The sequence below is a fragment of the Nematolebias whitei genome, chromosome 17 (genome assembly GCF_014905685.2).
Source record: "Nematolebias whitei isolate Nwh7 chromosome 17, NemWhi1, whole genome shotgun sequence".
NCBI lineage: Eukaryota > Metazoa > Chordata > Actinopteri > Cyprinodontiformes > Rivulidae > Nematolebias > Nematolebias whitei.
In genome coordinates this window covers 19,543,641-19,554,949 of record NC_056514.1, presented here as the reverse complement: position 1 = coordinate 19,554,949, position 11,309 = coordinate 19,543,641, and the positions used below count along the sequence as shown (strand labels likewise).

The window sequence follows — 11,309 nt, the reverse complement described above, 5'->3', positions numbered from 1 at the left end:
CAGTATTAAAACAATTAAAGACCTGAAATATTTCAGTTGGTGTGCAATGAATCTGAAATATATGAAAGTTTAATTTTTATCATAACATTATGGAAAATAATGACCTTTATCACAATATGCTAATTTTTTTAGAAGGCCCTGTATATAAGTGTACACTAACATGCAGACCATCGGAGAGATGGGAAGCTATCTTAATACTTACGTTCTGTCATCAGCTATTGAGGTGAGCATGTGCAGAGCAGAGGAGGGCACTTTGACTTTTCACCATGGCTAACATAATCAAGTCCAAACAGATCTTTGTATATCTCCTGCATTACATTAAGAGTGGCTGTTGGTGACGTAGAAGGATGTTAGAAATGCAGCTACCAGGAAAAAGTCAGGAGATGTATAGAGGTAGTTAGAGGACAGAAATGTAAGAGGATGACTCGCTGTGGTGACCCCTGAAGAGGGAAAAGCTGAAAGAATTAAAATCACAAATCTGCAAAAGGTAAAATTATTTTAGTTGGTAAATTCAATAAAACTTTCTAGTTATACAGAACAAGTATGTTTGTACTCTTATGCAATATTTTAATGTCCAAATCCCGTTTTAAAAGCAGCTTTCACTCGCATCATTTTACTTTGTCGTCAGAGCAGAATGTTTTTTTAAATTCTATGAAAAGCGTCCCATTGAGACTTTTTTTGTTTTTATTTTGTCACATTAATTTTGAGGACCCAAAAAAGTAGTTTAAAAAAAAAAAAACTATATTAAAGCATTAGTTGACAAAATCTTGACTTGTGCAGATTAGACATCCATCCTTTTTTATTTTGGCTATACTTGCATGTATGATGGTGAAAATGAAATGTTAGAAATGATACAATGTCTTTTCTCCAGTCTGGTATCAATACACTTCATACTATGACTCAAGTCTTCAGCTGTACATGCAGGTATAAGGCATCAGTTTTGACAAAGTTGTGTTTAAAATGAGAGGATGGGTGTCCTCAGCCTGCTCAGTCCAGAATGCATTGCTCACATTGCTCATTGATCATTTTATCTTAAAATATGGTAAAGAAATATTAAGATGATTTTAATGTTCCAGTAGATAATTAAAGCACATAATGACCAGTAAATCAGGCTAGTTGGATTTTGTTTAATTTTGTTTTCCGTGTCCTTCCACAACAGCAAAGCCAGCAGAGAACTTCCTCAGACAAGAGTCGCAGCAAGAAGGGCAAGGAGCCAAAGTCGAGGGTGAAAAAGCTCAAGTACCACCAGTACGTTCCTCCAGACCAGAAGCAGGAGCCCAGTGAAGCGCCCATGGACTCGTCGTACGCCCGCCTTCTGCAGCAGCAGCAGCTGTTCCTCCAGCTGCAGATCCTCAGTCAGCAGCAGCAGCAGCACTACAACTATCAGACCATACTACCAGCACCCCTCAAGTATGTGTGCAAATCCAAGAATTAAACGGCTCCCATCCAATGATGAGAAACGATGATTTACGGACATGCATTTTTCAAACATTCACCACTTGTTTTTATTTTGGGATTCGTTTGGCTTGATCTCCTCAAAATTCCTCAAATCTAAGCCAACTATATATATTTTTTTCCATCTCACAGGGCCAATAATGCTTTTTAATGACAGCCTCGTGTCCACCCTTATGAATGACAGAATGTTGTCACAAGCTGCTGTTTCCAGACGTTTTCTCACAGCAAAGCTTTCTTTAGACTGTGTGGTTGACTGGTTTTCTTATGTGGTTGAAAACCCGCAGAATGGATGGCCTCTTTACTGATCTAACTCCTGTTCCTCGCCTCATGTTGTGCAAAGGTACCGTTTCTTTTAGTGATGCTCTGTCTCCCTGTAGATCTGTGGCAGAGGGTCAGAACAACAGCATCAGTAAGCTGCCAGCCTCCATCATGGTGTCTTTGCCGACAGCAAACCCACCTCTCCCTCCCCCTCAGGCTCGTCTGAACAACTCTGTGTCTAACCGCAAACCAGGAGTCTTAACAGCCAACCTTGAGGAAATGAAGGTGTGTGACGATCTATTTGTACCAAAAGTTCTTTGCTCGCCCTAAATTTTAACAATGTTTTTTTGTTTTTCAGGTGACTGAGCTCAAATCGGAGCTCAAACTGCGTGGTCTCCCGGTGTCGGGAACAAAAACAGATCTGATAGAAAGACTGAAGCCTTTCCAAGACATCGCCACTCCTCCTACTATTCCTGCCACTACCACCGCCACCTCCATCGCTATGGAAGTCACCCCGACTTCAGCACCTCCCATAGTCCTTCCAGTTCAGAAGGTGGCTCTGGAGAGTATAAGCTCTATGTCTCCTGTCTCACCCACTCCTGCTGATCCAGCTTCCCTCCAGCTGGATGTCAGTATGTCTGAGTCTCAAGCTGAAATGCAAAAAGGATGTTTTGGCTCTGCAGGGCCACGCTCCTCCCCTCAACCGTCTTTTCAAGTCCCCGAGGAAAAGGACAGGAGGCTCCATGAGAAGGAGCGGCAGATAGAGGAGTTGATGAGAAAGCTGGAGCAGGAGCAGAGGTTGGTGGAGGAGCTGAAGATGCAGCTTGAGGTGGAGAAGAGAGGTCAGGTTGGCTGTGCAGCTGATTCCACAGGCTCTGTGTCTCCCATCAGCACCATTCCTGCTGTCTACAACTCAAATGGAGTAAAAATGGAGGGAGCTGTGCTGTCGAACTGTTTGTCCAACACGACTGCCAACTCCCTCACAACCCCCCTGCCAACTGTGGTGAAACTGGAGGATGTGGCTGTTTCTTCAGGTAAGCCACTTCAACTCCAGACCCAAACCCAGCTCATCACGCAGCTCCAGCCTCAAACTAAGCCCCAAGTAGCCACCAACCCACAGCTCTGCCTCCAGCCCCAGAAAAGTCCACAAATCCAGGCTCAGCCTGCAGCCTCTGGCCTGCAGCAGTTCTTTATCCGCCACCCTGGTGGGGTGTCCCAGGTCCTGGGTCAGCCTCAGACACTGCTGACTGGTCAGGCTGGAGCTCAGATCCTCTTCCCTGTCTCACTGCCCAATAACGCTACTGCGATCCAGCTGCCCAGCTCCACCGTCAGCCTGCAGGTATGACGGCTTCCATTACTCAAACATATGTATAACTCTTAACACATTTACAGACGGGACCACCAATCTTATAAATTGTCTAATACTTTTTTTTTTTTCTTCCAGCCTGTCCTTCAGGCCACAGTCTCAAACCCAGGTCTGGTTCAAGCTTCAGGTCCTCCGCTGCAGACCACTAAGGTGGAGATGACGACCAGCCAGCAGCCACTGCTACAAGTCAGTCACATTAGATATTTAGTTTGTTTGAAAAAGGTGTTGCTTTTTCCCTAAAAGCCAAGTTTTTATATTTGAAAACTACATCTTAAGACTATGGAGAAGAAATGATAATGTTCTGTCCATCAGCGTTGACAAACATCTAAAATCTCTGTGTGGTCTGATGGAAACCTCTGCCCTGTCTCTCCAGACTCTGACCATGTGTAACAACACTACTGGTTTAGGGAACCAAACAAGAGCTGAGATCCATCCCCAGTGTTTTCTAAGGAGCTCCCCAGAAAACGGAGTCTCTCCCCAGGCCTCACCAAACCACCAGGTCTCCAACGGACCCGTCAGTAAGGTATCTGTGACGAGCTGTGACCAGACGCTGCTGCTGCTTTGCATCATTTAGTTTTGATATAATGGAGTTTTTCACACTGCTTGTGCTCTGTCTTTTTCTTCCTCCCAGTCGCCCTCTCCACAGCCTTCCTTCATTTTCCAGCCCAACACCCTGGTTACTCGGCCCCCAAAGACAAGAGAGCCCCCCCGCTACGAGGAGGCTGTCAAACAGACGCGCAATATGCACATTAACAATATGTCGCAGGTGAGAAACACGCAGGTGAAGTGTACATTGATCCCCTACAACCTCTTGCCATAGGGGCAAGGTGATGTGTAATTATGTTTAGGGAGGTGTGGGGTGGGGGTTATTAGTTACAGTAAAGGCGGCAAACAAGTTTCTTATATCTGGCGAATCCAGAAAGGCCATGAAAGTGCCCACAGTATGACGGTAGTGCAGTGTTTGCATCATGTATCATGATGGAGGTCTTTAACGTTTTAAAGTTTCTAGAGTTTTCCCACATAACTAATAAATCTGTAACAACTTGGCCTCGCTGCAGGTGACACTTTGTATTATACAGTATCACATGCATGAAGAGAGGATATTGTGATATTTTATTTTACAGCCATGTATCTGAGCGCTGTGGGGGTGTTGGATGAAAATATCCTTGCATCATCTACTTAAAAGGAGCTCACACAAAGGAGATAATTTATTTTTTTAACCCAGTTTACTTGCAAGGGCAGATGGTCAAAGTTGCATGCTTAAAGCCCCGTCATGAGAATCTGCGCCAGATGGTGTACAAGAAGTGGGTTTTTTTTATATACACAAGTGTTTTTTATACACTTATCAGCTACTACAGGTCATGACGGCCTCAACTCACAGACCGTCCTTAGTGTCATCAGGTGCCTGCAGGCTCCTCTCTGAGAGGAAATTAACTCTGAACTCACACACATGGTTCAGCGTTAATTTAACATTAGCAGTGATAAACATCCATAAACCTTCACCAGAATTCCCCTGACAGTCGTACCCGTCGCGTATTTAAGCTAAATGTTTATAAATGGATCTTCCTGTTCTTGTGTACTGAACCGATGCAGCATGGTTTGAAACTGTTACACAATCAGAAGTGTGTAAAGTGCGAAAGTCTGTTTCTCCACTCAATTCCCAAAAGAAAACATGGACGGCTCAGCTAAAGAACATGGGGAACACAGACAGAGCTGCAGTTGTGACCTGGACTGAAGGTACATGAAGAAAAAGCTCGACTCCGGTTGAAATGTTGAAACGGATCGAAGCTCGTTGGCCTCGTTTTGTCGTTTAGTTTTTCACCAGACTGGAGCGTTTCTATAAGAACAGCGCTGCTGTGTAAATTCAGAACAGAAATGTTTGTTTTTCACCGTAGTCAAGTGTCCTGATGTCCTTGAATGTCTTAGGTTTCCACGGCAACGAGCCAGCACATGGATGACTTGTTTGACATTCTCATAGAAAGTGGAGGTGAGTGTTTGTTTTCAGCTCGGTGACATAAATAAATGTTTGCAGATTGTAATGATTTCCTAATCTTTGACTCCCCCCTCTAGAAATCACTCCATTTATCCAGCAGGACCCCCCAGCCTCTCTTAACAAGACTTTTCCAGTGACTGCTAACATCACCATTCTTCCCGTCAACACCGTCCTGTCCAGGCCGCCTCCACAGGTCCAGGTAGCTCCTCCCCCTACACTGACCCCTGCCATCACCCCCAGCCTGCCTGGGCTCTCCCCCCTGGGCACAGACAATCAGCTGGAGGCCTTTCTGGAGGGGACTCTAGCCGGAGCGCTGCACGTGTCAGACCCTCGCACGCAGGGCCTGATGGAGGAGCTGCAGGCTCAGTTAGTGGACCAGCAGCCCTACTCGCCCATGGACACGTCAGAGCTGTCCTTCTGCAACTCCTCCTCGCCCCCCTCCTCGCTCACCATGGGCCTGTCTGACCCGGTGCTGGACAACATGGAATGGCTGGACCTCACCATGCCTCCGGGTCCCACAGGGGCACCGCTCACACCGCTGGGGATTCCGTCGGACTTCCTGGACACGCACGACCTGCAGCTGCACTGGGACTGACGAGATGAGGCTGCAAACGGGTTGAAGAGGAGAAACCATGGCGTTTTGGCTTTTCTGTGCCAAATCACTCAGAACATCTGTAAGATTCCTACTACACCACAGAACGCGACACTTTACAGGCCGATTCTTCAGCAGGCACAGGGGTTTGCACAGCTTGAGTTTGCACAGCTTGAAATCCGGTGATTGTTGAGCTGCCGGGGACACATCCACCCTGAAGTGATGTCACTGCAGCAGATGTGATAACAGGAGCAGACCGTCAGCATCGGATGTCAGGATTTATCACTCGTCTCCAGACCCAAGGAGACGGGGCCACCAGGAGACTGTTTGTAAATACTCTTTAAGCCACACTAATAGATTACTCTCCCTGAGATCCTGAGTAGTATTGATGATGGATAACTAGCCTGATTATTTCTACGGTAGGCTTCACTGGCTGGCTTTCAGTGAGAAGTTTTCTGTCAAAGCTCAGTGTGTAAAACTGTCACTGAGATGTTACTGTTGGAGACACTAAATCGTGAAGAAATATGCAAAGTTTCACTTAAAATCACGGCTGGACTCCAGGTGGAAATTTGGTAAATAGTTTGCAGACATTAAAGATAAACGCTGTAGTCGTCCAGAAGTATGACAACTAAATTTGAAACTGCTGGATTTCAGATGTCTGCGATGACCTAATATTAAAATATTATAGGACTTGCACAAAGAAATTGAAATTCTTTGTGAACCTTTTGCAACAATTTAGAGACTTGTGAATGCTGTACCAATTTGCTTCCAAAAGTTTCAGCCCAGTGAGATCCTAGCTTTAGATCATGTGTCAAACTCTAGGCCTGGGGGCCAAATGTGGCCCTCATTGACATCTTATCTGGCCCCTAAGATGATATTTTAAATGTAAAAGACTTTAATTATTTTCAGTAATCTTTGATTATGATGTCAAAAGTGCAACAGGGAACGTCAAATGAGACCAAACTCTTGTTGAGGAACCTGCAACCAAGAAAAGATGTTTGGTATCTTAACTTGAGTTAATGTAGATTCTGAAACTGGCCCTTAGTTTGAAAACTGTTTTAATTTTGGCCCCTTTAGTAAGTGGGTTTGACACCCCTGCACTAAATGGACTGTCTCACTGGGCTGAAACTGTTGGATTAGCTGGAGACTCAAATTTGCAAGAAATTTGGACAAAGACCAGCAGTTGTCTGCAGTGTTTGCTAACAAGTGAACCATGTGGCCATGTTTTGCACAACCAGTGTTTGACGTGATGTGTAAATCCTACACAGAACTGTAGGCCTTGCACACATCCAGCACTTGGCAGCAGTTCCACATACCTGGACATTCATGGCTGGATGTCGAGCTCCAGGGCAAGTGTTGAGTAACATCGCCCATGACGAATCTGGGATGAAGTTGTACAAATTTTCCAACACGTTCAAAATTCAAGCAGCAGGCCTGTAAGAAAGAATCTGATCGTTTTGAGATAATTAGTCGTGAGACGCTGGCCATGTGCCATTACTGGTCACAACAGAAGTGTCTCTAATGACTCTGTCTAGAGTTAGAATTAAGAACCAAAATTATTTTATTTTCCAATAGATGTGTGAACTTGAGTGCAGGCTCAGATAGTGACCACTTTCCTTTAATTAAAAAAAAAAGAAAAGCTTTGATCAAACCAGTAAGTGCTTTGAGGACAGCCATATCCATGGAAGCTGCGTGCCCTCAGTCTGCCGCCAAGTTTTAAAAGAGGTGAGTCCTCTACACACACTGGTCCAGTCTGCCGCATACTGTGGGCGACTTGTTTGCCGACAAATCTGTTGATGCGAGGCGTGTTCCTCGTGTCCGCACCGATCAGACGACGACTCTTAACTAAAGAATCTGACAGAGGACCGAGCTCCGATGTCCATGTGAGAGCTATGCACTAAAATGGAGGCAGACATGTCTGGGCAAAAAATAAAACAAACGCCTCGGAACAATAAAATGTGAACGCTGCATATCCAAGGTGATGATCTCTGCGATTGTAATCAGCATAACGGTCGTGTTGCTCTGCAGTTGTCCAAGTTCCTTCTTTTGAATGTAACTTTTAAAAACACAACACAAAAACAGACTTTACTGAAAGTTTGGCAGCTTGTTTTATTTTTTTTGTTTTAACTTATAAACTGACAAAAAAAAACAATACGAAGGGAGCAAAAAATCAGTTTGATGTTCAGTGTGCTGCGAGTCATATCGGAGGATGAAGACGTCTTTGAGCTTTATATCTAGCCACAACACAATATCGCTGCACTGTGTGTGTCTGGATGGGAAGATGCTGCATGACGAGCCAGCAGCCATTTTAGTCAAAATCCTCTGCAGCTCATGAGCTACTTGACTTTATGAACCCAACATGAAGTGACCAGCAACTCTTAGAAGTTGGAGTATTCCAGTGCAACTCATCAGCTACGGTGGCGTGTGGGAAGCGTGTTGCTGTGGCTCAAGTGTGGATTAGTCTTCCCTTCTTGCATGTACACGCTTCTCTGTGTGCATGACTGTTGTGTGTTTCAAACTCCGCTGTAAAACAAAAACAGTTCCTTGCTCTTCGCTTGCCTGTCTTCTGATGACCGCCTTGTTTCGGTGGTTCTGTTGGTGTTCCAGTCGAGAGCACGCAGACACACAGGGCTTGACGTGAGGTTTCTTCTTAAAGGTACTCATTGCAAAGTGATGAAGACTGATCAAAAAATAAAAATAATCTTGATCGAAGAAAAATCTCACTTTAGTTTTCTCATTGATGGTTAATGTGTACGTTCAGATTTTGGTAAAAGTTTACAGGCGTGCTCCTACATTGGGGGCGGGTTTAGAAATGGGGCTGAACAATTAATTGCATTTACAATAGTTGCATGACTAGAATGTCAACAACCAGTGTTTCAACTTCAAGTAAGCAAAGTAGCAGTCGACAGGATCAGTGACCGAACTGTTCCAAGATGTTCCTCCGTATGAACAAAGTTCAAAATGACACGCAGAAATAACTCGAGCAGTAACGGAGTTCATAGTGAAAGACATGATGCCTGTTAATACGGTGACCAAGCCTGGGTTTACAGCTTTGGTAAACGCAGTGGATCAGCGGTACAGAATGCCCTCGTGCACACATTTTAGTCAAGTTGTCCTGGAGCTACACAAAACATGCAGATATTTGTAGCAGAGCTGAAAACAGTGGAGTTTTTTTAAACTGAAACAGATTTGTTGCTTGTGTTAATTAAAAAATACATGAGAAGACTACATTGAAAAAGTATTGCATATTAAATCGCAATATTGAGGTTAAAAAAAAAATTGCAATTAGAATATTTTCCTAAATCGTTCAGCCCTAGTTGGAATCATTCAGCACAAAGATGTTTCTCATTGCTGAGCTCCGTCTTTAAGACGCTCCACCCTGTTTGATCCCTGATATTTATTCTTGTCTCACTCCAGCTTTGTTTCACATTTAGCAGATTAAAATTTCCGCCGAACGTTCAACCACCTTCGTTTACCTACAGACTACAGCTGGCCTCATGTAGGTCACATGACTTGCATGGTTTTCAACGGGTTCACCCAACTGCTTTGTTTACACTGAGCGCATACCTGCAAATCAGAATTTCATATCGTATATAAAAACATCGTATATTTTTATGTTTTATGCTTTGCAATGAGTACCTTTTTATCTTTATTCCACTTAATGTTTTATCAGTGAAGTTACAGATGTGATGTTTCCTGTGAATATTCCTACAGTTCACCTGCACAGACTAATAAACCTGTTCAGATCAGATGTTTGGACCACTTCCTCCTGCAGTTACATCCACGGGCACTAGAGGGCGATGCCTCTCTAAGACCATCACTAAAATGAACTGAGAGGAATGTTTTCTGCTTGTGCTGGTGCATTTATTGTGTTCATCTTGTATCTGAGCTGTTTGACCACGTGAACAAATAATGCCAACACTGCAAAACTTATTTGCTTTTTTTTTTTTAATTATTATTCAATAAACATGCCACTGTCCAGAGGACCACATCAGAGGTCACATGGGTTCAGACACCTTCAGTTCCTTAAAGTTGTGTCAAAGTTTTGGACCCCAACATAACTGTTTGTTTTCCCACCATGTTGCTGTGTGGTAGTATACTCCACATGCTGCTGGTTTCAGTTTTATTTCCTGTTTTCTCCAGTCCAATCTGACACTGTCTAAAATTTCAGTGTATTGTTAAATGTCTTTTATTTGTGTATTCTTTTTGTATATGATTTACGATACTCATGTGACAACCGTTCAAGGTGTTAAAGTGTATATTTTGGGTTTATATTTGATCCACCAAGTTCTTGGCTGCAGTAAAGCTACGCTCGATGTGATTTTGCACGGTGGTTGTCCGGGCCACGAGGGCAGGTAAAAGCAATAACGGCTGCTCTCCCTCTATGTACTGTACTGCATGTCACATCTAGCCTTGACCCTTGGTCTTTGTTTTTCTTCTCCATCCAAGAGCCTTTACTACAGAGTAATGCAGCGTAAGAGCACTTCATGTGTGAGCGGCTCCATGTGGGCTTTTAGGGTGCTGGGACGAGTTTGGGCTCAGGCCTCGTCTCTCTCAGCAGCAGGTGGTCCAACATATCAGGAAGGATTTTCACGACTCCTATAGCAGCCCGGGTCTCCCATCTGTCTCGATCACCCACGCCACGCCTCTTGTTCGTAATGCCATATGTTTTGCACATTGTGTACATATTTCTATAGAAGTGGATGCATATTTTTCTACATGTGTAACGTCTATGGGCTCTTGATTTTGTAAATACTATCAAAGATGTATATAAAGTACTGTATTGCTTTTATGTGTCAATAAAACTTGGTGTACTGTGGAAAAAGTTTGGGATTATTTCTTTTATTTTTTCCTGCTTTTTCCAAAATCTACATTTAGTTTATGGTGGGTCTAAACTCTCTCTGTTAGTCTTGTGTCTATACCCGTCTTTGCGTACGGACATATGTTTCCGTATGTGTGTGTGTGCATGTGCGCACGCGTAAGATGTTAAGATATGTCTCATCTCCAAAAGAGATTCCAAAATATGTTTGTACTATTAGCAAAATATCTCATGAATCACAGAACAAGTTGCTTTCAGGACTATTATAGTATAGAATAAAGTTCTATATTACACTACTGGTAATATAGTATCTATAGTATTATACACTGCCTGGCCAAAAAAAAGTTGCCACCAAAAAAATGGTCACACTAATATTTCGTTGGACCGCCTTTAGCTTTGATTACATCATGCATTCACTGTGGCATTGTTTCACTTAGCTTCTGCACCATCACAAGATCTATTTCCATCCAGTGTTGAATTAATTTTTCACCAAGATCCTGCAATGATGACTAGACACTATAAGCATGCTGGGTGCATCACTTCACCTGCCACTCTTCTTACCCTGGTGCACCCATCACTCTGGAACAGGGTAAATCTGGACTCATCAAACCACGTGACCTTCTTCCATTGCTCCAGAGTCCGATCTTTATGCTCTCAAGCAAATTGAAGCTTTTTTTTTTCCAGTTAGCCTCACTGGTTAGTGGTTTTCTTAAGGCTACACAACTGTTCAGTCCCAGTCCCTTGAGTTCCCTTCACATTGTGTGTGTGTGTGGAAATGTTCTTACTTTCACTATTAAACGTAGCCCTGAGTGCTACTGTTGTTTTT

At 43.6% G+C, this 11,309-nt stretch overlaps 1 protein-coding gene across 1 annotated transcript; it reads left to right on the top strand.

Annotated features, from left to right (window-relative positions):
- The first annotated feature begins 160 nt into the window (after nt 1–160).
- On the top strand, nt 161–5,767 carry mrtfba (myocardin related transcription factor Ba). Its single transcript, XM_037691624.1, has 9 exons — nt 161–223; nt 1,160–1,410; nt 1,833–1,998; nt 2,072–3,052; nt 3,158–3,265; nt 3,453–3,602; nt 3,711–3,845; nt 5,006–5,066; nt 5,150–5,767. The coding sequence occupies exons 1-9, from the start codon at nt 161–163 to the stop codon at nt 5,665–5,667; spliced, it is 2,433 nt and encodes an 810-aa protein (XP_037547552.1). The 3' UTR covers nt 5,668–5,767.
- The last annotated feature ends 5,542 nt before the right edge of the window (nt 5,768–11,309 follow it).

Excerpts from the sequence above, each read along its gene's own strand:
- mrtfba (XM_037691624.1), top strand. The coding sequence starts at position 161 with ATGCAGACCATCGGAGAGATGGGAAGCTATCTTAATACTTACGTTCTG. Across the intron at positions 1,999-2,071 it reads CCAACCTTGAGGAAATGAAG|GTGACTGAGCTCAAATCGGA; the intron begins GTGTGTGACGAT and ends TTTGTTTTTCAG. Across the intron at positions 3,603-3,710 it reads CCAACGGACCCGTCAGTAAG|TCGCCCTCTCCACAGCCTTC; the intron begins GTATCTGTGACG and ends TCTTCCTCCCAG.